The sequence below is a fragment of the Propithecus coquereli genome, unplaced genomic scaffold (assembly GCF_000956105.1).
Source record: "Propithecus coquereli isolate 6110/MARCELLA unplaced genomic scaffold, Pcoq_1.0 Scaffold69, whole genome shotgun sequence".
In the NCBI taxonomy this organism is placed as follows: Eukaryota; Metazoa; Chordata; class Mammalia; order Primates; family Indriidae; genus Propithecus; species Propithecus coquereli.
This window is the reverse complement of record NW_012152951.1, coordinates 161642-187275: the sequence shown is the minus strand read 5'-3', so window position 1 is coordinate 187275 and position 25634 is coordinate 161642. Positions and strand designations below refer to the sequence as shown.

General features: G+C 34.8%; 1 protein-coding gene across 1 annotated transcript in view; it reads left to right on the top strand.

Moving 5' to 3' along the window:
- MALRD1 (MAM and LDL receptor class A domain containing 1) overlaps window positions 1-25634 on the top strand; it is a 285192-nt gene that overhangs the window by 115646 nt on the left and 143912 nt on the right. The window contains exons 11-12 of the mRNA XM_012660894.1: window positions 4935-5108; window positions 13417-13537. Of these exons, the coding sequence (XP_012516348.1) occupies window positions 4935-5108; window positions 13417-13537 (295 nt within the window). The remainder of the gene's footprint in view (window positions 1-4934; window positions 5109-13416; window positions 13538-25634) is intronic.

The window sequence follows — 25634 nt, the reverse complement described above, 5'->3', positions numbered from 1 at the left end:
CAGATACTGGCTTAATGGTTTGCCTTGTTTTGGGGGAAACTGAAAATGCTTCAAGGAGCCAATAAAGACTGCCAGAAGAGGTATCTGTTTTTCACTTTTGTCTCTATCTGCTTGAACTTTAATAATCTTTGAGTTGGAGGGAGAAATATTTGGATTACTTTATAACACTTTCCAGTTTCGGAAGTCGTAGTGGATGGTAGGAGAAGGTTATTTACAGTCTGAGATACACATAGCTGATGTTCTCTTTTCTAAGAGTATAACATGAACTTTTTATAAGTTTGTGGTTGGCATGTGATACTTTCTTTCATAAAAGTTACAGAATAAGCAAACAAGCCAAATTCTTACCTTATTGGATAATTGGAAAATCCAGCTGATCCTCGGAATGGAAACATACAGCTTATAGTTGTTTTCCTGGAACGAATGTTCTTTATTATAAAATGGTAAAGTGGGGCAGTGAGATAGCCAAAGTTGGGCACTTTGACATAATTAAAGCCTTCATTTTTTGAAATTATATGATTTTTTCCTACATAGTCATATCAGGATAATACACTTAAGAATTTTTTTGAAAGGACTTTAAAGGAATATGAGCTTTCGTCTGAGCTGCCTTTTCTAACAGCAGAATTTTAGGGTCATTTCTCATTGATTACCTTGTGCTTTATGTATAGTCAACACATGGCATCCACATGCACAATTATTCCTGCAACTAATCATTGTTCAAGTTTTGGACTTTTATTTAAGCTTCAAAAGTTCCTTCAGCCACTGATGGAAACTTGGCATTTTTCCTTAGGACAAACAAAATGTGGGGAAGCCAGAAGCTACTATTTGTTATTGGTGTTAAAATGCAGTTACTGTTTACAATTAACTAGGAAATATAAAATATGAGAGGAATTAATGTGGGTACTAATGTTTTCTGAGTTATCAAATTTGAGTTACTGTATAAACAACACAGTACCTTACTTTTAAGGGTTTGCAGTTAAATACAGGAAGATTAATAATATGAAGCTTTTGCTTTTAATATTAGCTTTTATGTTCATCTATTTTTCTTTCACTTGTAATTTTCCAACTTGTTTTGCAATTATTGTAATATTCCTTCAATAAAAAACCAATTCATTGATTTTTTAAAAAAAAGTATAAATGAGACTATCAGGACAAAGATAGATGAAGCAAGAGATGGGTTGGTTCCCAAAAGTAAAGTTTATTAGGGTTAGGCTACACATTTGAGCCTGTTTTCCAGAAGCCAATTCAGAGAGGGACACATTTGGTTTGGATTCAAGGAAGTAAAAAGAAATAAACAAAATCCAAAATAGTTCTTCAGAGTCTTCTCTCCTGAGTGTTCACAATGAGATCAATGTAAACATTCTATCCGTGATTTAACACACATATGTTGCTTACCTACTCTGTCATGATCATGGTTCTCAATACTCTGAATACCCAGGAAGAGGCATAATTATGACTAGGAGCTATAAAATCACCATGGTAATGGTGAGGGGTATATGTATGTGTGTGTGTGTGTGTGTGTGTGTGTGTGTGTCTGTGTGTGTGTGTGTGTTTGTAAGATGAATCCCCAGCTGAATTTTGAAGAATACAGATATCTTAACTTGTTTTTTCTGTTTATTTCCCTTTTCTAAAACTTTTTTTTGTTGTTCCTCTTATTCTATATCTTGTTGTTCTAGATTTTGAAAATACGTAGAAAGTATAGCAAAAACTAGACTGAGGAAGACATAAAGAGTCCAGTGTGAATGAAGCAGAGAAGGCAGAGGTACTATAGCTAAGGGTCTGGAATACAACTGAGAAAGGACATGGAGATCTGACCAAGGAGCTCTGAGATAGGGAAGGATTTGGAACAAAGACCATAGGAAAGTTCAGGAAAGAAGCAGAAAATTTGCACAGGAGAGTTTCAGCTGAAGCTAGATCAAAATCAAATGAAAAAGAAAACAGAAACAAGGAAGAATTCATTTTAAACTTATAAATAATGACCTGGAGTGTCCTTAACAGAATGATATATTAGAGAGCCTCATTATTCCTTCGTAGGAGGGGCCAGTACTCTGTGTAACACCCTAGAGGGACTGCAGCTACCAAGGAGCAAATGGCACTAAGATTATCTCACCCTGTCCATCCTCAGTACTTACCCGTGTTCAGTAACTGATATAAGTCACCTGATAAGATATCTTTTCCTTTTGGAATAAAATGAATGATTCAATACATATTTTTTAAAATGTAAATAATTTAAAATTGGGGAATACAATTAAAAAGTATGAAATAATTTGAGATTCAATTTTTCTCTCAAATTTTCCAATTAAAAAAGCAGCTTTGTTGGAAGATTTTTTTAATCACATGAAGTTCTCCTCAGTACAATGATTCAGAGTCTTGAGTAATCATACTATATATAACATGTGCCTAAGTGAAAACCCAAGAGAAATAAAATCAAGTCCTCTATATTAACATTTTGTTTAACTGCCTTTTAATGAATAAAGCATGAATCAAGAAAATGATTTCCTTTAAAATTGTAAGTAGTAAGTAAATGTTGAATGCTTGGTGTAATTTTAACTTACATGCTTTGTAGCTGTTTAATACAGCATTCTGTGATGATGGTAAATTTCCCATTCTGTTCAGTAGAGTAGCCACTAGCTACATGTAGCTACTGAGCATTTAAAGTGTGATGAATATAACTAAGAAATTGAATTTTTCATTTTGTTTAATTTTTGTTAATTTCAATTTAAAGAGCTACACTATTTTCATACTTTTTGTCATCATACACATTATACTTAAGGGTTCCTTTTCTTTATTCCACTCTTCCACCCAAAGACTCTAAAATCCTTAAGGACACCTAATGCCTTGTACAATTTTTGACATAGAGCAGAGTCTCTCTTTCCATCTTTTTCTCCTCTCTTCTCCCTCCCCCACTCTCTCTGTCTCTGAATGTTTACAGACATTTACTTAAGCACTGATACTAACAGTCCACTCATTCCTTTCTTCTTTTTACAATACATATTAACTGAACATCCAGTAGATCCAATTTGCGGTAATAGGTTCTGTGAGTAATTTGCAACGCATTCTGTGATTTTGAGTTTATGGCTTAGTGTTCTGCTACTGGCGTGTACCAAGTGGAGGGCCACCGGGTTTGCATACTGATGACTGCTTGTCTGAATCACAGCTGCATCAATCACTTTGATTCACTGATTTCGCCCTTAACAATACTCAATTTGAAAAGACTATGGGAGGTTTCTCGGTCTCTAATAACTAAAGAATTTAAGTCTCCACAATGCAAATTCTGTCAAAAAGAGTAAATTAAATATAAATTCTGAGCTCTTATCCCATTTATGTGGATCCCATTGGCATTTATGCTTAATACGCTATTAAAGTAACTTCACACTGGTGATGTACTGAGTGACAGTTTGACAGCTTCAAATTCTGATGGGGCACACACATCTCTTGTACAACTAGGTGCAAAGCTCTGCTTTGCATATTTGCGAGTTAGGGCATAATGAAACTTACAGCAGGGATCTAAAATTTAATTGCAGTTAAGAAACATGAATCCTCTCTTTCCATGGAATTTAATTAAACACTTCCATCTTTTAAATTTCTGACTTGCCTGTCAGGATATGAATTTAGGTGAGCATGATAATAAAATCTAAAAATGAAATAGACCATCAGAAAGATTTTTTGATCAAGTGGTAGCAAATAAGTAGACATTGAAAAAAAAGTGTGCCAAATTGGAACATAGAATGCTTAATGTTTTGAATTGAACAATTTTTTTTAAAGAGCATTTAAAGCATTTTTTGGTCAACTCTCATCACTGAAATTGGTCCCAACAGTGAAATAAATGGGTTGCCTATTTATGTCCTAATACATGTCCACATAGCAGGATAAATGCACAATGACAAAAAAGAAAAACAACAATCAAGAATTTGAAATATAGTGAACCTGAAATGGGTCTCTTTGAATTCAAAAGGAGAGATGCCGTTTCTGAGAAGCCTCATCTTTGAATGTTGGTGGTAAAGAAAAGAAGAAGAAGAAATTTTGACTGCAGTGTATCTGAACTTGTCTTTATAGAGGTTATGTTGATGTATTTTATAGAGTGGATCATCCAACCATTGAGGAAATTAATTTTTGCCTCATACAGTGCCAGGTACTTAGTAAGTGTGCAGTAAATATTGGTTGAATCAATGACAGCACTGAAGTCCATGTCAGAGCTACCGTTATCAGCACCTAAAATAATCCTCTTTCTGTATTTTCTTTACTATGTAGTTAAGCCATCAAACCTTTATATTGTGTCATCACTGATAGTGAGTAAAGCAAAATGATCAAGGCTCCCGTAGCCTCATGAAGAATGTTCTCTTACTTGGCTTAAATTATTAATGAACAGTATCCATGGGCCTTTTGATAATGCCACAACAGAAAAGAAATTAATGAAAAGTATTAAGTATAGTTTTTTGTTTTTTCTCTTTACTTCAGAAAGCCGTTTTCCAAGGAAATTTTTTCTTGGTTTGGTGTTTGAAATATCAAGAAGGTATAATAATAATGATTTTGTAACTTTGAGTCATAACATTTACCTCTCAGATTTATAAGAAGCCAGAGAGAAAGATCCCAGGGAACTTCGGTGGAAGCTGAGTACTGCTCATGACTATGTGGACAAACACACGTCCTCGAACTTGTCTCAGCAGCATGTTAGTGTCCTATTTCTATAGATAGCTCTTCAGTATGTGTTAAAAATAACAGTTTTTGTAGCTGCCTTGAAACTTTTCTTAAGGGTAAAATATAAAGTGTGGCAAAGGAAGGCCTTAGCATTTTCTGGGGTTGCACATTTAGAGGAAAGGAAAATAAGGAAGATTATATTGAATACCAAAGTAGTTTGATATATTTTAAGTTACAAAAAAGCTACTACAGACAGATAACTAGAAGATTTATATCATTCAAAATATTTTTTTCAACAGGTACAGTTTTCGTATTGTTTGTCTCAGCACTCACATCTCTCAGTTTTTACAAGAACATCACTCAATGGGAACTTGGAAAAGCAAGGCGAAATAATAGGATTCTCTGATTCTCAGTGGAGCCAAGTCCAAATCGATCTCCATGCAAAAGTCGGAGAATCTACTCTGCCTTTCCAGGTGAGTACGTTAGGAATTAATACAACTCATCAGAAGAACATTTATTTAATGCAAATCCTCTCAGACCATAAAATAACACACGTGCCCCATGTATTTATTCAACATTACTAGAGTGAACAGAGACCAAACACATAATCAGAGGTGAATAGAGAGGTTATTTTGACTAAGTGCTCAAGATTTGAGAGTAGCAAAAGTGGAGATAAAAATTGAATAAGATGACAGAGAGAAGAATAATTTAAAAGGAATGTTTATTTCCTAAGTGAAGATGGTGGATTATGTGAGGTAGTGGGGGAAAAAAAAACTCTGACATGGGCTCTACTCACATTTTAATCTTATTGCCTCATTTTCTGCTTCCCAATAACCTTGAGGATTTTATCAACCTTTGGACACTGGAGGACACGATAATAAGTAAAAACAAGCCAGGTGCAGAAAGACAAGTATCTCGTTTTCTCACTTATATGTGGGGGCTAAAAAAGTTGATCTCATGGAGGTAGTACATAGAATGGTGGTTACCAGAGGCTGGGAAACATAGTTGGAGGTGGGCGGGGGTGATGAAGAGAGATTGGTTAATGTGTACAAAAATGCAGTTAGATAGAAGGCAATAGCACAGTAGGGAAACTATAATTAATAACTATTGCATATTTCAAAAGAGCTAGCACAGAAGATTTGGAATGTTCCCAACACAAAGAAATGATAAATGCTTGAGGTGATCAATATCTCAGTTTCACTGATTCGATCATTACACATTGTATACACATATCAAAATATCACATGTACCCCATAGGTATGTACAACTACTATGTATCAATACAATAATAATAAAAGAGGCAACCATAGCTTATCAAATGGGTTCCCCAATTTCTACCATCCTGGACATGAGTCTCTTCTGGATGACATTTGAATGGAACAATTTTGGAAACTAAATTGAATGGAATGTAGTAGAAAACACACTGCCTGTGGAGTCTGCTGGTCTGAGTTCTAATCTCTGCTCTGCTCATCAGTTGCTAAGTGACCATGCAAACACTGTCTTGGATTTTCATATTTCCTAATCAGTGAAACCCCCAGAGATGATAAAAGCAACATTTCAGAGGTCTGAGTATTAAAGAGAATATAGTTGACATGGTGACTATGAACATGGGCTCTGGAGCCTGGGGTCCAAGCCCAGGTGTATAATCACAGGGAAGTCACTCAAGCCCTCTGTACCTCTTTCTCTTCCTCTGTCAATAGAAAGGGGAGGATAATACTTGGGGATTAAAGGCCCCCTGGTAAATAACACACCTCATCTGGTCCTCATTTCTGAATCAGTTGAGATCAAAATATACTTTAAATGACAGCAAATAAATGTTTTGGAACAGATGCCTTAAGAATGTACAGTCATGTATTTAAAATAATACTTCACCTCAGAATAAATAGATTTACCCAGAGAATAACTGACTGCTGGAGAAATATAGGACTTACATTCTAGGGGAAGCCTCTTACCATCAGTCAGTTATAACAGCAGAGTGCACACCTGCTGGGGATAGGCTGGCTCCCAATAGGGGGTGTTGAATGGGAGAAGAAGAAGGTGATTGAACATGCCCAGCTTATTCTAACTTCACCAGTCAGTTAAATCTCCCTCATCTCCTGGGAAAGAGGAAGATGTAACTAACAGCAGTGTTACTGCAGGGAACTTCCTTCCCATGGAAGCAGGAGGAGCAGGGACTAAACATCAACTCCTATGACTGTTCTCTACTTTATGGAATTATCGTGACTATTAAATAGTTTGTACATGCAAAGTACGTAGAAGAGAATCTGGCATAGAGTTAACACACAGAAGTTAGCTATTGTTATTGCTGTGGCTATTACTTGGATATCTCATCTGGGAGTAGTAGACACTTATATAATTATTAGTGTTTCTTCTCTATTTTAAAAGGGAATCTCCTCTTGACCAGAACTCTAGGCTCAATCATTAAAGGCTTCTTCTCTTAGTGTAGGTCTCCAAATTCCTCTGATTTTTCAAGGATCAGTTTGTGATTCCTTTCCCATATCAAATGGACAGCAACACCGTGAACCTAATAGCTCTTAATTGGGAAACATTTGACATAAAGGCCTGTCATGGAGTCATTTCAGTGTCACTCTCCAGTTTGTGGAACAGAACAAGCCAAATCAGAGGATTCGATCTCTTGTCTGCTATTTATGTTCAACATAAAATTGTTTTCATTGAGTTTACTTTTAGTTGGAATGAAACTTACCAAGAAGATCTGTCAGAGTGTATTGTTAATTGACATATTGAGAAAAAAAAAGAATGTCCTTTGTTAGGATTACTTATCTGAGAAGTGTTATGGGTTTCCTTTCTGCGACTGGAATCTCTCATTGACGGATCACTGTTATTGATGAGTTTCAGGATAGTATATATATTTTTTTCTTTAACATATCTTTTTGGATATAGTTTTGGTTTTGCTTTGCTTAGCAGTGCAAATGGAGACTATCCTTTATCATCTGGCGGCATATTAGCTAGTTTATAGATTAGCCAGTGGTTTGGTGAGATTTTGTAATTTGGCAGCAACAGACCTGAGAGGATTTCTAACACAGCCCTGCTCTGGGACTGCCTCTCTCTCCCTCCCCCTCCTGGGGGCTCGGCACCATATGTCTGCTTCTCTCCGCAATCCGCCTTGTACGAATCAGCCCCAAGGCTGAGTTCTTGCCAGGCCTCAGCGTGTTTAATTTACCCCGGAGAAGATAAGAGTTTTCCTCTGCGCCTCCCCACTTAGTCCTGTTACGAGTTGGCTACAGTACATGTTTGTTTTGGAAACTACAGATGGATAAAAAGAAAAATAAAAATTTCCTCAAATTTCACCATTAAACAAGGCCATTCCAGCTCTACGATGTCTAATCAGGAATTTAGAAAATTAAATTTGGAAAGCAATAAACTTTTGAAAAATGAATTTAGAGGCAAAACCTAAGCTGACCTGAACCAATGTGAGGTCTTCAGGCATTCGTTTAGTGATGGATTTGATTATACAGTGTCGACCCAGATCTCCCGGAGGGTATCATGTATTAAACATTATCAATGTTATATTGACATCAACTCTGAACTATTCAAATTTCATAGCTCATCTGGCCCGAAAGACTTTAGATAAGGAATTGTGGACTTGTATTAACATTCTGTTGTGAAATCAGTCCAAATTCTATACATACATACAAATACACACACAATGCATATATACATACACAGTCACACGCATATATACATACATGGTGTTACTTAATACATTAATATGATGTATATTTATTATTAAATATTTCAAACTAGGAGTAAGTACAGAAAGAAACAAATAACCATGTACTCACACCTGAGAATTAACTTTTAACACTTTGCTTACAATGTTATTGTTTGTTTGCATACAAAAATGAAGATTTTTTGTCCTTTTTGTGTATCTTTCCATCCCATTTCTTGTCCACTGTAGAAAAAAAATGCTAATAATATGTTGGTTTTAACTTGATTTCTCTAAGTATATTTTTACAAGTATGAAAATATACATGGGAATTCTAGCTAGGTGCAATTCTACGTCATTCTTTTATCAACAACAAATGGAAAAGATATGATACCTATAAAATAGTCAATCTGGCTTTTAAATATTCAAATATTTAAAGTTTGTCTTCTTGGAAACAGGCTAAAATTCAAGTTTAATGGACTAAATCATTTAAGGGTGACCTTAATTATTGTCTGGCCATCAGTTCAATGTGACTAAGCTCAAAACATATTTATACAGTGTAATCCAATCCAATCCAAATATTGGAAAGAAGAAAGGCATGGAATTATGTGATCTCTATGTTCCCGTTTAGCCATGAAATTCTGATTTAGTGTGGTCCTTTTGATGTCAGTTGTGGACATTATAACAGAATACGAATTGCTTTGAGTTCTTTAGGAAATATGCACCCCCTAGTTAGATAGGACGTTAGTTCTTTCTGCTGGCAAAGAATTAGGTTTACTATTTATTCTATAAGAACAGCAAATTAACAATGTTTCAATATTCCCTCCATTTCCCATGTAGGTTTTATTAGAAGAATGTAGGCCAAATAGTTAATAGTATCCTTTTCAATCTGCTTTAACTTGGCCTGCTCATTTGCTATGTTCAGCTTTTTATACAAAGATATTCATTTAATACACAATTTCTTTTTTTCTCTAACTGCTGTGCTCAGTTTTACTGTCTAAAGGCACTTTTTCTGAGTACTGTCCATTGATTTCAAGTTGGTCTACTTTCTTCAGGCTTCCTATTAAAACCCAATTGTATGATATTTTAGATTTCATTTTAAAATGACCCTTTTGTCAAATTTTCCACAATGATGGATACCATGTTCCCTCTTTATCAGAGTCAATGATATAAATCAATAACAATTTCCTCACTTTATTTGAAGATTCAGTGAAGGGTAAGATTTATAATACAAAAGTAAAAGCTAATCTAGTCTCTGTGAAGCTGCTATGTCCTCAGACTGCTTTATCTAGGGCTGCATGAAATCTTTTTTCTCCAGGTAGCCCTGTTCTGCAGCATCTGCTAAGGACCAGTTTATTTCTTTAAAGTGATGCAGTATGGCTCAATCATTAATGTCTCAGGTTACATATTTTTCTTACTAGATATGTGACCTTCAACCAATAACTTCTATTCTCGAAACTTGTTTCTTTTATTTAAAATGAGAATGAAGATAGCACCATCTTCACAGGATTAAAATGAGTGAATGTGCCTTACATATGCTAAGCTCTAAGTAAACGTTGGCTGTTTGCTTTTATTATTGATAGAACCATCATTCTTCAAAAATTATCATATTCCAACTTCTCTCTCTTCCTTCTTACTATATTCCTATTTTCTCTTACATTCTTATTTGTTTTTGCCCTTGTTAGTCTTTTATAGAACAAGACATCTATGCTAGTTGAGTATTTTTCTGTAAAAGGTTCTCTCAGTTTTACAGATACAAAAGGTAATCACTTGATTGTGAACATTTACAAATTGTTGTGATTCCTGAAAGCAAAAAATTAGTTTGCTCTTTGAGGGAGTAATATAATTGAATAAAATAAAAATTAGCAAGATCCTGAAAAATAGTTTTAGAAGGGAAAGCCATCTACATTTAATTTGAAATTTAAATTTTCAAATTACCTATCTTATAATTAATGAGGTTTTCAGTCTCCCTTCATCCACGGTTGAAACATCTCTTCCACGTGACCTCTTTCTTACTTACTGATTACTAATTAATACTGTAGTTCCCAAAGAGAACTGCTTTGGATCACAACTCAAAAGATCAGCTTGGTTAAAACAAGCAGTAAAAAAATAGAAATAGACAAGATGATTTTGGAATCATGAGATGATCACTATTTACAGGTATAACATACATTCTTCAGAGGAAGTAACCATTTTTCTTTTAAAATGTAGATGACTTGAATTAATGGTAGCATTATAATCTTTTATTGAATGGTCCTAAATTTAATTATATAGAAGTAAGCAAGCAGAGATATAGATGACCTAATACTTTTTTATTTGGCTTTTTAAGTTGTGTTTATCTTTACATTTTATATGAATATTTGAAGAGCCCACTGATTCCTTTCAGGAAAAATTATGTAAACACACTTTAAAGACCTATGTCATGGTTCTACTTCATGCCACCCAGGGCCCACCCATTTCTTTCAAAGAATATGAGTATTTCCCTCTCTAGGAGCACAGAAAAGTACCTCAAAGATTGTCTTTTCTGCATTTTTTTCTTTGAGTAGCACAGGCCTTTAAAATGGCAGTCAACAAATGTTTTTCTAATGAGTCTAAAGAATTATGTATCTATTTCAATTGACTTCAGTGTAAGGGGTATAATAATAACGAATAAAAAGAAAATTCTTTCAAACTTAAAGCTGTTCAAAATAAATTACAATTACTTAATGGCATTAAACATGATATGTATATTTTTAAGTTAAAATACTTGCATGTATTTCATCAAAATCCTTCTTTAAGACCTATGTTTTTATTTTCTGACTCTTGTATGGAGGCCAAATTTCTTAGTTGGCTGAGATTATACAGAAAGCAGCTTTAATCAGAATTTTTAAAATAATTAAAATTATATGCGTTGCATTATAAAATACCAAAATTTCAAATAAAGCAATGGTCCCTTCTGACCATCATCATCTGCCATTATAGTCTTTATCTTTATAGGTATTAGTTTCTTTTTACTTCCAGTCCATTTTCGTATTTAATATGTATATATGTACCACATACACCTCGAAATCTAAACCATGTGTGTTGTCCTAAATAATATTATGTGATGCATTTCTTTTCTGTAACTTATTTTTTTGCTCAAAAACACATGTTGAAGGACTTTTTATAGTAACACATAGAGATATTATTTTTAACTGATACAGTATTCCATGGCTTGTATCACTATTTATGGATTGATTCATGTTTAAATTGTTTCCTGTCATTGTTATTAAAATCAGCATCGAGGGCTATATTCATGCACAGATCTTCATGAGCATCTCTAGGAGTGTCTCTGTAGGATAAACGCTGAGAAACGGGCGTAATTTTTGCAGTCTATACTATTTCGCTTTTTAACAGATGCCATCTAATTACTCTCCAGTTGGGCTATGACAGCTCATGCAAATTGATCTTTTCCATCCATTATCTGATTAATTTTTTTGTCCCTTAAAATCCTATACTCCTATAACACCCAACCCCAGTTTTTAAACATATTATGCACTTTCATATCTGTTTGGTTTTGCTTGGTTTGTTACCTCAGTTTCTTGAGGTAAAATCTTTAGCAGCAATTATAACTCACGTTTAATATCACCTCTCCACCAAATCTTTTCCCAAACTCTCAGTCCCACATTCTTGGCAGAAGGAATGAAGTGTTTCTCTTTGATTCTCCTAGTATTTTTATATTTATCTTTTATACAGCACATATGTTATCACTTAGTTGCTGATGTATCATACCAAGTGTACGGCAGGAAAAGTAATACTTTTTCCTCATTTATAACAAAGATCATGGCTGACACTCCATTAACCAAAGACAGATTAACAACAGAAAATCGTGACAAGTTTATTTATCAAAATTTTATGTGACACGGGAGCATTCAGAAATGAAGAACCAGAGACCCAGGGAAAATTGTCTATTTTTATGATTAGGTTCAGTGAAGAATGGACAGTCATATAGAAGTATGATTGGACAAAAAGAGTATGATCTAATAGTAATAAATTGGCAGGGACTCAGCAAGCCTGTTTGTTCACATTCCTCTTGGCCTCTCTGTGTAGCATTCCCTTCCTCTGGTTGTAGGGCAGGACACCTGTAACATAAAGGTTTATGACCTACTTTGAGGAGAGGTGAGTCAGATAATTCCTTTATGGCCAGCTCTCACAAAGAAAGGAGGGAGAAAGAAAATGACCTCTAACGTACCGTATTTGGGGATAGCATGTTCTGAGCTCTGACACGGTAAGTTGTAAGATCCTTGAGATCAGAGATCCTCCCTGGTAAGATCAAGATGTATGTACCACCTGTGTCCTGGACTGGTGGTCTGCTACACAGGTCCTTAAGACTGCAGGCTTAATTTCTTCCTTCCTTCCTTCCTTCTATCCTTCCTTTCTTCCTTCCTTCCTTCCTTCCTTCCTTCCTTCCTTCCTTCCTTCCTTCCTTCCGTGTTGGAATAACAACATAATATTAGTGATTAACAAGAAGGAAAACATATCAGTCATTATTCAGAGTGTTAGAATAAATTAAACTTAAATAGATGCCTCTGAGTGCTTTAGCATATGAATATTATTAACCATTGTATGTGGTTATTGATGAGTGCTTTACCACTTAAGTATGTTTCTGTGTATATATACATAATATATATATGTATTTAAATATTTTGATATGGAAATGAATCATTGCCTCCAGCTGATGCATTACAAATGAATTCATATCTCAATTAAATTGAGCTGTAAGCCATGCAGTTGATTGCCCTAAAGAACTCATTATAAATGCATATGGCTCTTAATGGTTCCAATGGGAAGAGAACCCTTCACTAGTGATGAATGTTACAACTTTTAATTGAAACAAGGTTACCTAAGATATTAAGGTTGCATAAGATCCTGCCAAAGCAGTTATGACTTTATAAATTTGGAATTTGAATGTTCTGGTCAAAAAAATTTTCTAAAATTAGATTGCAGATGGGACAGATATAATTAAGTTCCTCTACACAAAGAAATATGATTGTAAGATATTAGTCTTATGGTGTGTTTTAATTTTATCTTTCTATAATTTAATTTAATTTATTTTAATTATTATTTAATTTAATGTTATCTTTCTGTAATTATAGGTAATTTTAGAAGCTACTATTTTATCATCGAATGCTACTGTTGCTCTAGATAACATCAGTATATCCCAGGAATGTGAAATTTCCTATAAATCACTTCCAGATACCAGCATACAAAACAAAGGTAAGTTTTTATGTGTTGTTATTGCAATTTTAAACACTGAACTAGTTAACTTTTCATGATATCTAAATATAATATATATTAGCGTCACTAATACTTAATACAGGTCATGGATTATATCACATTTCCTCGAAATTTAAAAAGGCAAAAATCTGATATATCACAATCTTGGTCTTAAGTCTTTCTTCCAATAATATGGAAAAGATTGTACTTCTGCAGCTGAAATTATCACATACAGATTTTTAAATTATAAAAGTTTACAAAGAATTGTCATCATTTTGCATTACAATTGTGTTTTAAAGATACTTCTATAAAAATTCACTCTTTTCTATTAATTTTACTCAGCATTTCAAATGAGTATTTAGTAATATTCATATTTCAGAATCACCCAGAAATTAAAAAAAAAATCATTGTGTTTGGAAAAGTGACTCAAGGCCAGACAAAAATTTGAAACTTGACCCTGGCCGGGTGTGGTGGCTCATGCCTGTAATCCTAGCACTCTGGGAGGCCAAGGCACAGGATTGCTTGGGGTCAGGAGTTTAAGACCAACCTCAGCAAGAGTGAGAACCCATCTCTACTAAAAATAGAAAAAAGAAAAAAACTTGACCCTAAAATTCTGTGCTTACCTTCAAAGCATAACATTTTCAAATCATAGATGGAGTTTGGCTAATTCTTTCACTATATATTAATATTTTGTAGAGAATTTCAATTAAGGACCAGAAATATTGCCATAAAAATGGATCTCAATTAGTCAGATAGGTATTTTGGAAATCTAATTAGTGTTTAGATTCTGGGAGTGCATTGAAAGAGTGTACATTATGCCTCCGGTTATTTTCTCATTCTAACAATAACTGATGTTTCTCTCTGACCACTCCTACCCTCGGGTCTCAATGAACAAATAGACAAAATTAAAAAATGTTGCCTGAAAACTGTCACACTTTATTTATCTTAATCCCTATACATGAGAAATATTTGCATGTAGAAATCAATCTCATGTTTTCTTAAACCACATATTTAATGAGTGGAACAGTTGCATTCTTATAGGAGCTAAATGCATTAATCAAGAAAGATATAAGATATGCAATTCTGGATTGAGAATAGGATTAATGAACTCTTAATTAAGGGTCCTTTATTTAATACATCTTTCATTCAAGATATTAATGTAATTTTGTGTGCTAACTTTATATTATGCTAATATATATTTACTTTATTCAGAATACATGTTCTCCATGCATAATAAACCTTTCTAAGCTCTGTGCATGTGTGCATGGGAGCATGTGTGTGTTTGTGGGTGTGTGTGTGGGGGGTGGTTCTTACAGACACTGAGGAATGCAGAGTAAAAGATTTAATTATTCATTTAACGATCCATGAATTTTTAACGGTGAACCAGCATTACCTTATTTTTGTTGTTTAATTAAACATTTTCCTTCTCCTAATTAAATACTACATCACCAGAACTGGAATAGGAGAAAGGCATTAAAGTTGACATTGAAGACAATGTAATTGGAGGTGTATGACTGGAAAGGTATGATAAATAACTTTTTCTCACCTGTCATAAGGATCATGACCCACACTCCTATAACAAAAGATAGGTTAGCGAGAGAAAAGCACATTTATTTATCAAACTTTTACTTAACACTGGAGCCTTCAGAAATGAAGACCTAAAGACCCCGGGAAAATTGTGTATTTTTATGCTTAGGTTCAGTGAAGAAAGAACAGCCATGTGGAAAAGTGATTGGACAAAAGGGTATGATCTCATGGTAATAGACTGAAGAGAGGAGCCCAGCAAGGCCTGTCTATTCATATTCTTCTTGGCCTCTCTGTGTAGCTTTTCTTTCCCTCCAGGTACAGGTCAGGACCCTCTGGAATGAGCATCTTATGATCTAATTTCAGGCAAGATAAGTCAGAGAATTTCTCTATGGCCAGCCCTCACACAGAAAGGCAGGGGAAGATCAGAGTGACCTCCTTGCTCCTGTGGCCCTCCCAATCTCCTTTAGTTCAAAGTACTCTGGGGTAGTCCTTTTTGGGCTCTTGTGAGGACAAAAGTGTGGCTAAGGGTTTTAAATCATCACTAATCTTAGCAAGTCTCTAAGAGTACTTGATCTTGCTTACAGAGAATTATTTTCATAAATTAATTCAGAAGTCATGTGTGTGTGCTTCAGTCTGAACACCAGATCAGTTGATTAGAGCATATATTTAATTAGACCAAAATTATATGAAGCATTCCTGAAAGAGCAATAGTTTTACACAAAGAAAAAAGGACTTTCTTACTGTTGTTGCAAATATGTCCAACAGGCACTTATAGGATCTTCTTTATGGAATTGAATATTATGACTGGGAAGAAGTTTAGGGGGACTAGAGAGATAATTGAAAAATGTGGCACACCTCAATGTCGGTGAATTGTTATATTTCTGGGGCAGAATGGACAGAGATTTACCCAGACCCTCTCCTGGACTTGCTGCTTTTGAAGGCTTTAATTGTCATACGAAGGGCTGCACTACTTCAGAGCAAGCTGAGAGCAGTATCCTATTTACATTTGAAGCACAACACACATTCATAGCGAGTGGTACGCTGATTTGGCCTTTCATGAAGCTTCCTCAGCTTCAGCATGTTTAGGAACTAGTGTCGATGAAACAATTATGCATTCCATTTATTCGTCGGAGGGCGTGAGCATGTTTTATCCTCTTGATCTCAATTTTGAAGTTGGACTTGTGCCACGTGAGGGCGCAGGCTGTGTTTCATCCAGTGAGGTCTATGATTTTACACCTGAACGCCCAAACAGAGCAGGTAAAACCAATTGCTGTGGGCGAATTACGGACTCCTTCAGCTAAGATTTACGTGTACATATTTAGTCTGAATATGTACTACTCAAGTGAGTGTTGTTTAAGGAAGGCAGTCAGAATTGAGACCAGTGCATAATGCGAATGACTTACTGGTGAGAGCAAACCAGTAGCAACGAACAAAAACACGTCTTTAACTTTCAGTTTTGCTATATTGGAGTATGACATTTGAAATAAATGCAAGATAGAACTCAAAATACAAGAACAAGAATGTACTCTAGCCAGTCACAGAAAGATAGTTGCTGCGTGATACCACTTAATATGAAGTATCTAAAATAGTCAAATTTCTAGAATAAAAAAGAAGAATGGTGATTACCAGGTTCTGAGGGGAGGGGGAAATGGAAAGTTGCTAATCAATCGGCATAAAGTTTCAGTCCAGCAAGATGAATAAGCTCTAAAAACCTGCTATACAACATTGTACCTATAGTCAACAACAATGTATTTTGCACTTAAAAATTCGTTAGCAGGGTAGATCTCGCACTAAGTTTTCTTACCACAATAAATAAATTTTAAAGAACAATATATTAGGAACATTTCTTTATTGAATTCTTTTTGATATCATAATACTTTTGTTATTCTAAACAATTGCTTTTTCAGTACAACTAATGGCAGAGGGCCACATAATGGTTAAGAATGTTCTTTCAAATGACATTGTACCAGTAAAGAAATAGTTTTATGATGATAAAACTATAGATCCTGACTAGTTCTATGTAATTTTAAATCTTTGTCAATCTCCCTTCAGTTTCTCCTTTTTCAGGGCAGTGCCTCCATTCTTTCTGCATTCTACTTAAACGATGCTAAAGTTATCCTAGCGTGCCTGCAAAATTAATAAAGAAGAAAAAGAAGGGTGGCTATTGGTGGGAAAGCTTTTGCAAAGTATTTAAATAACTACTATATTGAAGACAATTAAGAAAGGCAAGAGGGAAACTTACGGAAGTATCACATTTTATTGATTACCCATACCTGACATCAAAACCAAGGTTCTCAGTCAAGACAACGGAGGAACGTGGACATACTTCTGAGGGGTCGTGGAGCATGGAGTTGGAGAATCTCTCTCACTACTCCAAGCAAAATGCAGGTCAGAATGATGAGAAAAATCCAGGGCATTTCTGTATTCTGATACATTGGCAAGTGGCCATACTGTGATTCACCAAAATCCTTTATAACCATCTACTCTATACCAAGAAATTTGCTAAAGTATGATCATTTCCCTCAAGAAACTTAGTCTACCAGAGAGAGCTCAGAAATAAATCCAAATATATACGGTCAACTACTATTCCACAAGGGCACCAAGAGGACACAATGGGAAAAGGGTAGTCTCTTCCATAAATGGTGCTAAAATATCCTGGATTTCCACATGCAAAAGATTGAAATTGGATTCTTATCTTACATCATGTGCAAAAATCAAAATGGATAAAAGCCCTAAACATAAGACCTGAACTGTAAAACTCCTAGAAGAGAATACAGGGAAAAAACTCCCTCACATCATCGCTGGAAGTGATTTTTGAATATCATACCAAAAGCTCTGGCTACAAAAACAAAAATGAATGATGGGATGATATCAAACTAAAAAGCTTCTGCGCAGTAAAGGAAACAATCAATAAAATGAAACAGCAACCTGGGATTGAGAAAAAAAATATTTGCAAACCATATACTTGACAAGGGGTTAATATTTAAAGTCCACAAAGATCTCATACAACTCAATGGTAGAGAAACAAATAACCCAGACAAAAAATTATCAAGGGCCCTAAGTAGAAATTTCTCGAAAAAAGATATAATATTCACCAAAAGGTATATGATAAAGTACTCAATATTATTAATCAAGGAAATGAAAATCAAAACCATAATGAAATACCACCTCCCACCCATAATAGGATAGCTATTATCAAAAAGTTAAGAGATAACAAATATTGGCGGGGGTATGGTGGACATGTAGCCATTATGAAAAACAGTGTGATGGTTCCTAAAGAAATTAAAAGTAGAACTACCATATGACCCAGCCAACCCTCTTTTGAGCATATGCCCAAAGGAAATGAAAGCACCACCTCTTAAAGATATCTGCACTCCCGTGTTTATTGCAGCACTATTCACAACAGCCGAGATGTGGAAACAACCTAAGTGTCCACTGACAGATGAGTGGATAAAGAAACTGATATATATATATAAACAATGGAATATTATTCACCCTCAGAAAAGGAGATCCTGCCATTTACCATATCATGGATAAATCTGGAAGACATTACGCTGAGTGAAATAAGTCAGATACAGAAAGAAAAATATTGCACGATTTTACCTATATGTGGTATCTAAAAATAAAAAAAAAAGACATACATACAGAGACAGAAAAGGAAGCAGTGGTTACCAGGGACAGGGCCCAGTGGGAGGAACTAGGGAAATGTGGGTCAGAGGATACAAAGTAGCAGATGTGTAGGATGAACAAGTATAGAGATAAAATGTACAATGTGAGGCTATAGTTAATAAAATTGTCCCGTATTTGGAATTCCTGCTAAATGATTAGATTGTGGCTGCTCTTGTCACAAAAGAATAAAAGGATAACTGTGTGAGATAATGGATAAGTTAATCTGCTTCACTATAATAACCATTTTACTCTCTATGTGTATCCCATAACCTCATGTTGTATACCTTAATTATACACAATAAAATTTATTTTATAAAATAAAAAAAGAAACAGTCTATTAGGTTAAGCAATACTTTGATTTAATAGTGTTATAATTGTAACTAGAAGTATTAATATAAACAAATAGCTATTTTAACTCTAGGGAGTTGGAGAACATATTCAATAGGAGGTAGATAAATTCTCAGCAGGAATTTCTTAAAATATTTTCTGTTTTTCTTGTTATATAAGAAGAGTATCTATTGAATGTTCTGCCAGGGATCAACAATTCTAAGCTTTACCAAATATACATGGTTTAAGAAATTTATCTGCATAGTCTTTTAATCATTAAAACAGATCTAAGAGGTAATCACTATTATTACCCTCATTTTACAGACTTTCATATCAGTTGTCCATTCAGGAGACAGAAACCACGTTAATAGTTTGAACAGGGAGATTTTAGTATAAAGAGACACCGTGTTGTAAAAAGCAGTTAACTACAAAAAAGTGAAGTGAAAGAGAACAATATTTTGAAATTAAAAAAAAAAAGACTGGAATAAAACCTGCACAAATAGAGAAATATATTGGTATGTAATAAATGTATTTTAATATTTCCATTAAAAAAAGAAGAAAGGAATAGCCTCCAGGGTGGAGACAGAGAACCCAAGAAAGGAACCAGTGGACAAACGCACCCTCTCCACGTGCCAATGCTGAGACTCAGGCCTTGTTCTGTGACTGGGAGGTAGAGAAATGGACCGGGTTCTATCAATAGCCAGTGGGCTAAGGGAGAGGTTATCCCCCAAGATGCCTACAAAATTCAATAAAGGAGGATGTCCGTCACTGGATCTCTTCTATTTTGCTGGTAGCCATGGTGCAGAAGCAAAAACAAACAAACAAACAAAAACACTTGAACCAAAAAGAGAAGTTCCTTTCTGTATTACTAACAAAGACAGACATTGTCCAAGATGTTCAAAAGAGAAATGTTTACAAGGCCCAGGCACAGTATCACAAAGCAGGGCAAAGGAGGGTGGGTTTGGAGCTGAGATACAATGAATTTATAATTGGCACACTTGTCTAGTGCTGCATGATCTATAGTTGGTGGAACTCCATGTTAAACCCGGGCAGTTTGCCTCCAGAACCCACACTGCTGACCACACATTATATAGCCTTTCTGTTCTTTTAAAGTCATCTTTACCAATGAGAATGACATTTGTCAGAAACTGTGAAGAGTTGCCATCATGATCAGTTTGAGCAATAGGAAGTTTGAAGTCAGCGATCAAGACTTCACCTTTGGAGGAGAAACAATGCTCCTCGGCAAGAAGTGGGGAACCTGCCGCCTTAAGGCCACATGTGGCTTTCCAGGTCCTTGAGTGTAGCCTTTTGACTGAATCCAAATCTTACAGAACAAATCCTTTCATTTTTATTAATGCATTTTTGTTCATCTTTTATAATTTTATTTTATTTTTAAAATGAACATATTTAAAATAACAAACAATAAAATAAGTTTCAGTGAAATAATCTTCACAGATTGACTGGCACAAATAAAACATTAATAAGCCATAGAGGCTAAATTGACTACGCTCATGATTTAATTCTAACTTCCCCCGCCTGACGGGACTACCACTGCATGAGGCTTGTTGGCGAGAGTTTGTGGGGGTTATGGCAGTCTGTTATCAGCTTTTGACAGCAGTGCACTGTGTTTCTGTCTGAAGTGGAATTTGTGAATAGCTGCACAACTCAATGGTATTTTTTAATTTGCTTGCTTTGTGATACTGCAATATCAACATTAAAGAAATTCAATGCTCATCAGCATTATAACACTCATAAAGACCACAAGTATTTTAAATTAGAGAGAGAGGCATGAAAGGTTGTATTGCAGAAATTAAAAGATGAAAAATAAAAGCAAAGACAATTCTTTCAAGCAGCAATAAGACCTGAGAATAATGCCACTGAAGCAACTTACAAAGTAGCTAAGATACTTGGGAAAAAAGGGAAGCCATTCAGTGATGTAGAAATTGTGAAAGAATGCAGTCAAAGCTGTAGGCTGCTTAGACTCTGATAACATTTTAAAGCACAAACAACTGTCTCTTTTAAGGAGAACCATAACTGATCAGCAGCATGAATTAGTCTTCAACTTAACAGAACAACTTCACGCAATCCTTCAGAAGGAAAATATATATTATTCAATCACTTTGGATGACTCAACTGAAACCACTGACTTGGTGCAAGTCTTATACTTCATTTGGGTCATAACAGAAGATTTCCTTTGCTATGAAGAGTTGCTCATTTTGGGCACTCTTGTGAACAGAATATGGGGAATAGGTATCTTCGAAAACTTTCAAGATAAATGTTGTGAAGTTGGACTGAATTTGGTAAATTTGGTGAGTGTATGTACAAATGGTGCACCTTCCATGACAGGAAAACATGAAGGGTTTATTGCACACTTTTAAAAAAAAGTATTAACAGATCCAGATACTCTCATTTATTGTCACTGTATCTTGTATCAGCAAAATCTCTGTGTTAAAGCTACCATTTTAAGTGACACTTTGCAACAAGTTAGAAATATTGTCAACTGTGTTCATGCAAATACGGCATGGCATCATCAGTTTTGTAACATGCTAAAGTTGAAGGATTCAATGTGGATTTGCCGTATCATTCTGAAGTGCATTGGCTATCACAGGGACAGGTGTTAGCCAAAATTTTATCTCTGCGAGAACAGATAGTTAAATTTTATAAAGAACAGAATCAACAAAGTGAATTATTGAAAGAAGATTTCTATGGGAATGCAGCATTTCTGTGTGATATCATGTCAAATCCAAATGACTTGAATATTTCTTTGCATTGTAAAACTAAGTCTATATATAGTATGTGGCAAAAAATTCAAGCATTTCAAAGAAAGTTATCTTTTTTAAAAAACACTTCTTCAAAAGGAAATTTTGCATAAACATTTTCCCCAGTTAACAAAGGTCATTGATGAGCAGGATAATATATGTGAATCATTTGAAGAATATACAGCAGTTATAAACCTATTAATTAGAGAATACAGTGAAAGGTTCACTGTCTTTGAGAATCATGACATCATATTCAAATTAGCATTTCAGCCTCACCTAGTTGATATCACCACGACACCTAAAGAACTACAGATGGAATCAATTAAGCTCTCAGCAGATGACTTTTTAAAGTCGTTGTTTGATGTTAAGAAAGATCCAATTGAAATATGGAAAAATGCAGTAGAATACCCACATATTCGGCAACATGCCCAAAAAATGATTTCTTGCTTTTCAACCACTTATTTTTGTGAATCTACATTTTCCTACCTACCTAACCCAAATCAAGACACCCATAAGATTGCAAATGACTGATACTCACTTAGAGGATCAACTGAAACTGTGGACCTCCATGCTGCAACCAAACAGTCAAATGCTCTCCAACAAAAGGAGACACAACAAAGTCATTAAAAGATTAGTGCACTTTAAAATTTAACAAATAGATTTGATTTTTTGAAGTTTTTAAGTACATAGTAGTTATATTTTCACAAAATAGTGTACATTTCTAAGTATATCTAATTGAAGTTTCTTGAATACAGCCTTATTTGATTACAGCTAAATTAATGCTGCCTTCCAACATGAAAAGGTTCCCCACCCCTGGCCTAGGCACCTAGGATGACAAATGGTAACATAGTCAATGATGTCTAGAAGTTTACGGAACTAATGTCCTTAACAAAAATAGTACTTAATACTTTCTCCTTAGGAATTATTTCTTTTCTTTTCTTTTTTTTATTTCAGCATATTACGGGGGTACAAGTGTTTAGGTTACATATATTGCCTTTGCCCCACCCAAGTCAGAGCTTCAAGAGTGCCCATCCCCCAGATGGTGCGTCCTGCACCCATTAGGTGTGTATACACCTATCCCCTCCTCCACCCTCCCATTATGCATACCAAGGAGTTCTACTCAACCACAAAAAACAATGGTGATCTAGTGCCTATTGTATTATCCTGGCTAGAACTGGAACCCATTCTACTAAGTGAAGTATCACAAGAATGGAAAAACAAGCACCGCATGTAATCACCATCAAATTGATATTAACTGATCAACACTTAAGGAATTATTTCTTTAATTGCATTGTATTTTATAAATCTAAATGTATTGAATCACCTTCAATTCTTATAGTGTTTTTCAGGGACTTAAAATATAGTTTTATAGACATAAAAGGAAGATGGAAGATCACTCTTTGGGCAGTGGACCCATGATCATGGTGAATTGACTTGAAAAATTAGCAAATGAACTCCACATCCCTAAAGTCTTATTTTGATTTTTTTGCCTGCTGTTTTTTGAAAAGCTAATTTTATACTGTGAATCTGTTTATTCATAGAAATGCTAATTCTTTATTCCATTTTTGTGAATCCTTTCATTAAAGATTCTGGCCATGGGTTGAGATGAGGTAAAGCCACAGTGAAGGATTTAGAGTTGGACTCTTTTTCCTTGTCTTCTCTGCAGCAAAAAGGTTCAAAGGAAGCACATGCACTCTACAGTGAGATTCTAGCATTGAATGAACTAGCATATTAATTTTCTCATAGAGAAGTTAATTGCTTAAGAAAACAGGGGTTTCCTTAAGGAGAAAAAGGCAATACCATATCAGGATTCCTATTTATGAACTTAAGTCCTCCTAAAAAGGAATATTGCTATTCTAGAATTTCAAACATTCAATATTTTAATATAATTTATTCTAATTTTTCTCACTTTCACAATCATCTTTAACCCAATTTGATTTTTTTCTTTCTCTTTTAGATGAGGCTGGTTATGGCCTATCTCAAAAGAGTTATTAACTTTACTAAGAATTGAGTTTTCAATGCCTCTGAAATATCATCAGACTTTTTAGAGAAAAAAATACCATAACAAATATACATTTTAACCACTTTTGGTAAATGAGAGAAAAAGAGTTACTGAATTTGCTCTGAAAATGTTTGGGATGTGTAGAGGTTTTGAAGTTTTGCAGAATTTTGATAGCCTTGGACAATTAAGTTGAATGTTTCTGTATTCTTTTATAATATAAAAGTACAGTTAAATTGCAATTAAGCATGCAGTTTTTCAAGGAGAGTCTCTCTCTTTCTCTCTCTCTCTTCCCTTGTCTCTTTGCCAGTTAAAACACCACACACTGACTATGATGTTAAATTAAGTTTCCTCGATATTTATTCATGGGAACTGAAGACCTGAAGTACCTACAAAGCAGGACAGATATAACATGTCTCAACAAAACTTCTCTGGACCTTAAGAAACCCTAAAGGGGCAGGCTACACGGTGAAATACTGTTACACACACGTTTTTCCCAGGCATGGTGAAATTACAACATATCAGAAAAGTTCATGGCAGAGTGATTTTTACTACTGGGCTTATGTTGTCGTTTGTGAAGAACTAGACAAATAAGCTATATGTTTCCATTTCAGTGAATGTTCAAAATTATGTGCACGTCTTAGTTCCCAAGCCAAACTTTGCATTAGTAGGACAAATCGTAACAGGAGGCAGATTGGGAGTGGGCGGCAGAGAGCAGCGTTAGTGTCCAGGTGCATTCAAATAATTCCAGTGTTCTCCAAAGTCCTTTTCCACTGAACAGGTTATTTGACATATAGACCAATAAAAATGCCACCTCCTCCTTTTTGAGGACTCCTCTTTATCTTTCTTAGATCAAAATTGTTATTTTGAACAATTCGGAGTTTCTTTTAGTGAAAATCATGGTTTAAATTGTTGTTAAATGACAGTGCATTTGGCCCAATTTTTCCCCAAAGTGTTATCGCTAATAACAGTCACGCCGACACAGTAGAAGGGTGGCAGTTTCGCCGTGCTTAAAACCCATTTTGAAATTTGTTATTGCTTTTCATGGTTATAAAGTTAATAAATGTGTTTCTATTTTTGTAAACAAATATTTAGTTTTTACAAAGACTGAAATAGATAATACTACTTTACATAGTGATTCTTAGTTCCAGAAAATAACTTATATCCTGGAAAATGAAGATTTCATGTGTCAAATAACATCAGTGGTACATTCTCTCACATCCACATTGGTTGAATAGGACATATGTAAATTGTTTTGGTCTAGTCTATGCTATGTAGCGTAGGCAAAAAAGCCGAAATTTACTTAAATGGTTGTTTAAGTTGTAAAGATATTTTAATATTTCTAAACAACATTTTCTGAGCACTGTAATTTGTTTCTGTCTAAAATGTGTTTAGTCTGAAATGCATATACTTTTTTTAAAGTCTAAAAACTTTCCTACTTTTCTCTATGCTTCTGGGGAAAACCACATAAGTCTCTACTTAATAGTTAAATTCAATAAAGCCATAGCAAAGGCAGGTTGAACAGCACAGTAAAAAGGAGTGGTTTGTTATTTTTCTGATCTATTTGTTTAAACTTAGATGCTGGCTGTGTATTTTTTCCTAAACCACTATATCTGCTAAATGCAGAAATGTGTGCATTAAACACTGGCATTTCCACAGCTGAGATATAGAATGGAGCCTGAGTCATTTTATGTGTGTTGATACTTTAGAAGCCATTGACATGTATTTTTATTTAGTCATTGTTGAACCAATAATAATTGTTTTATTCTGTATTGAGACATACATCCTCTTTCATCACATAAATGCGTTGGGAGAA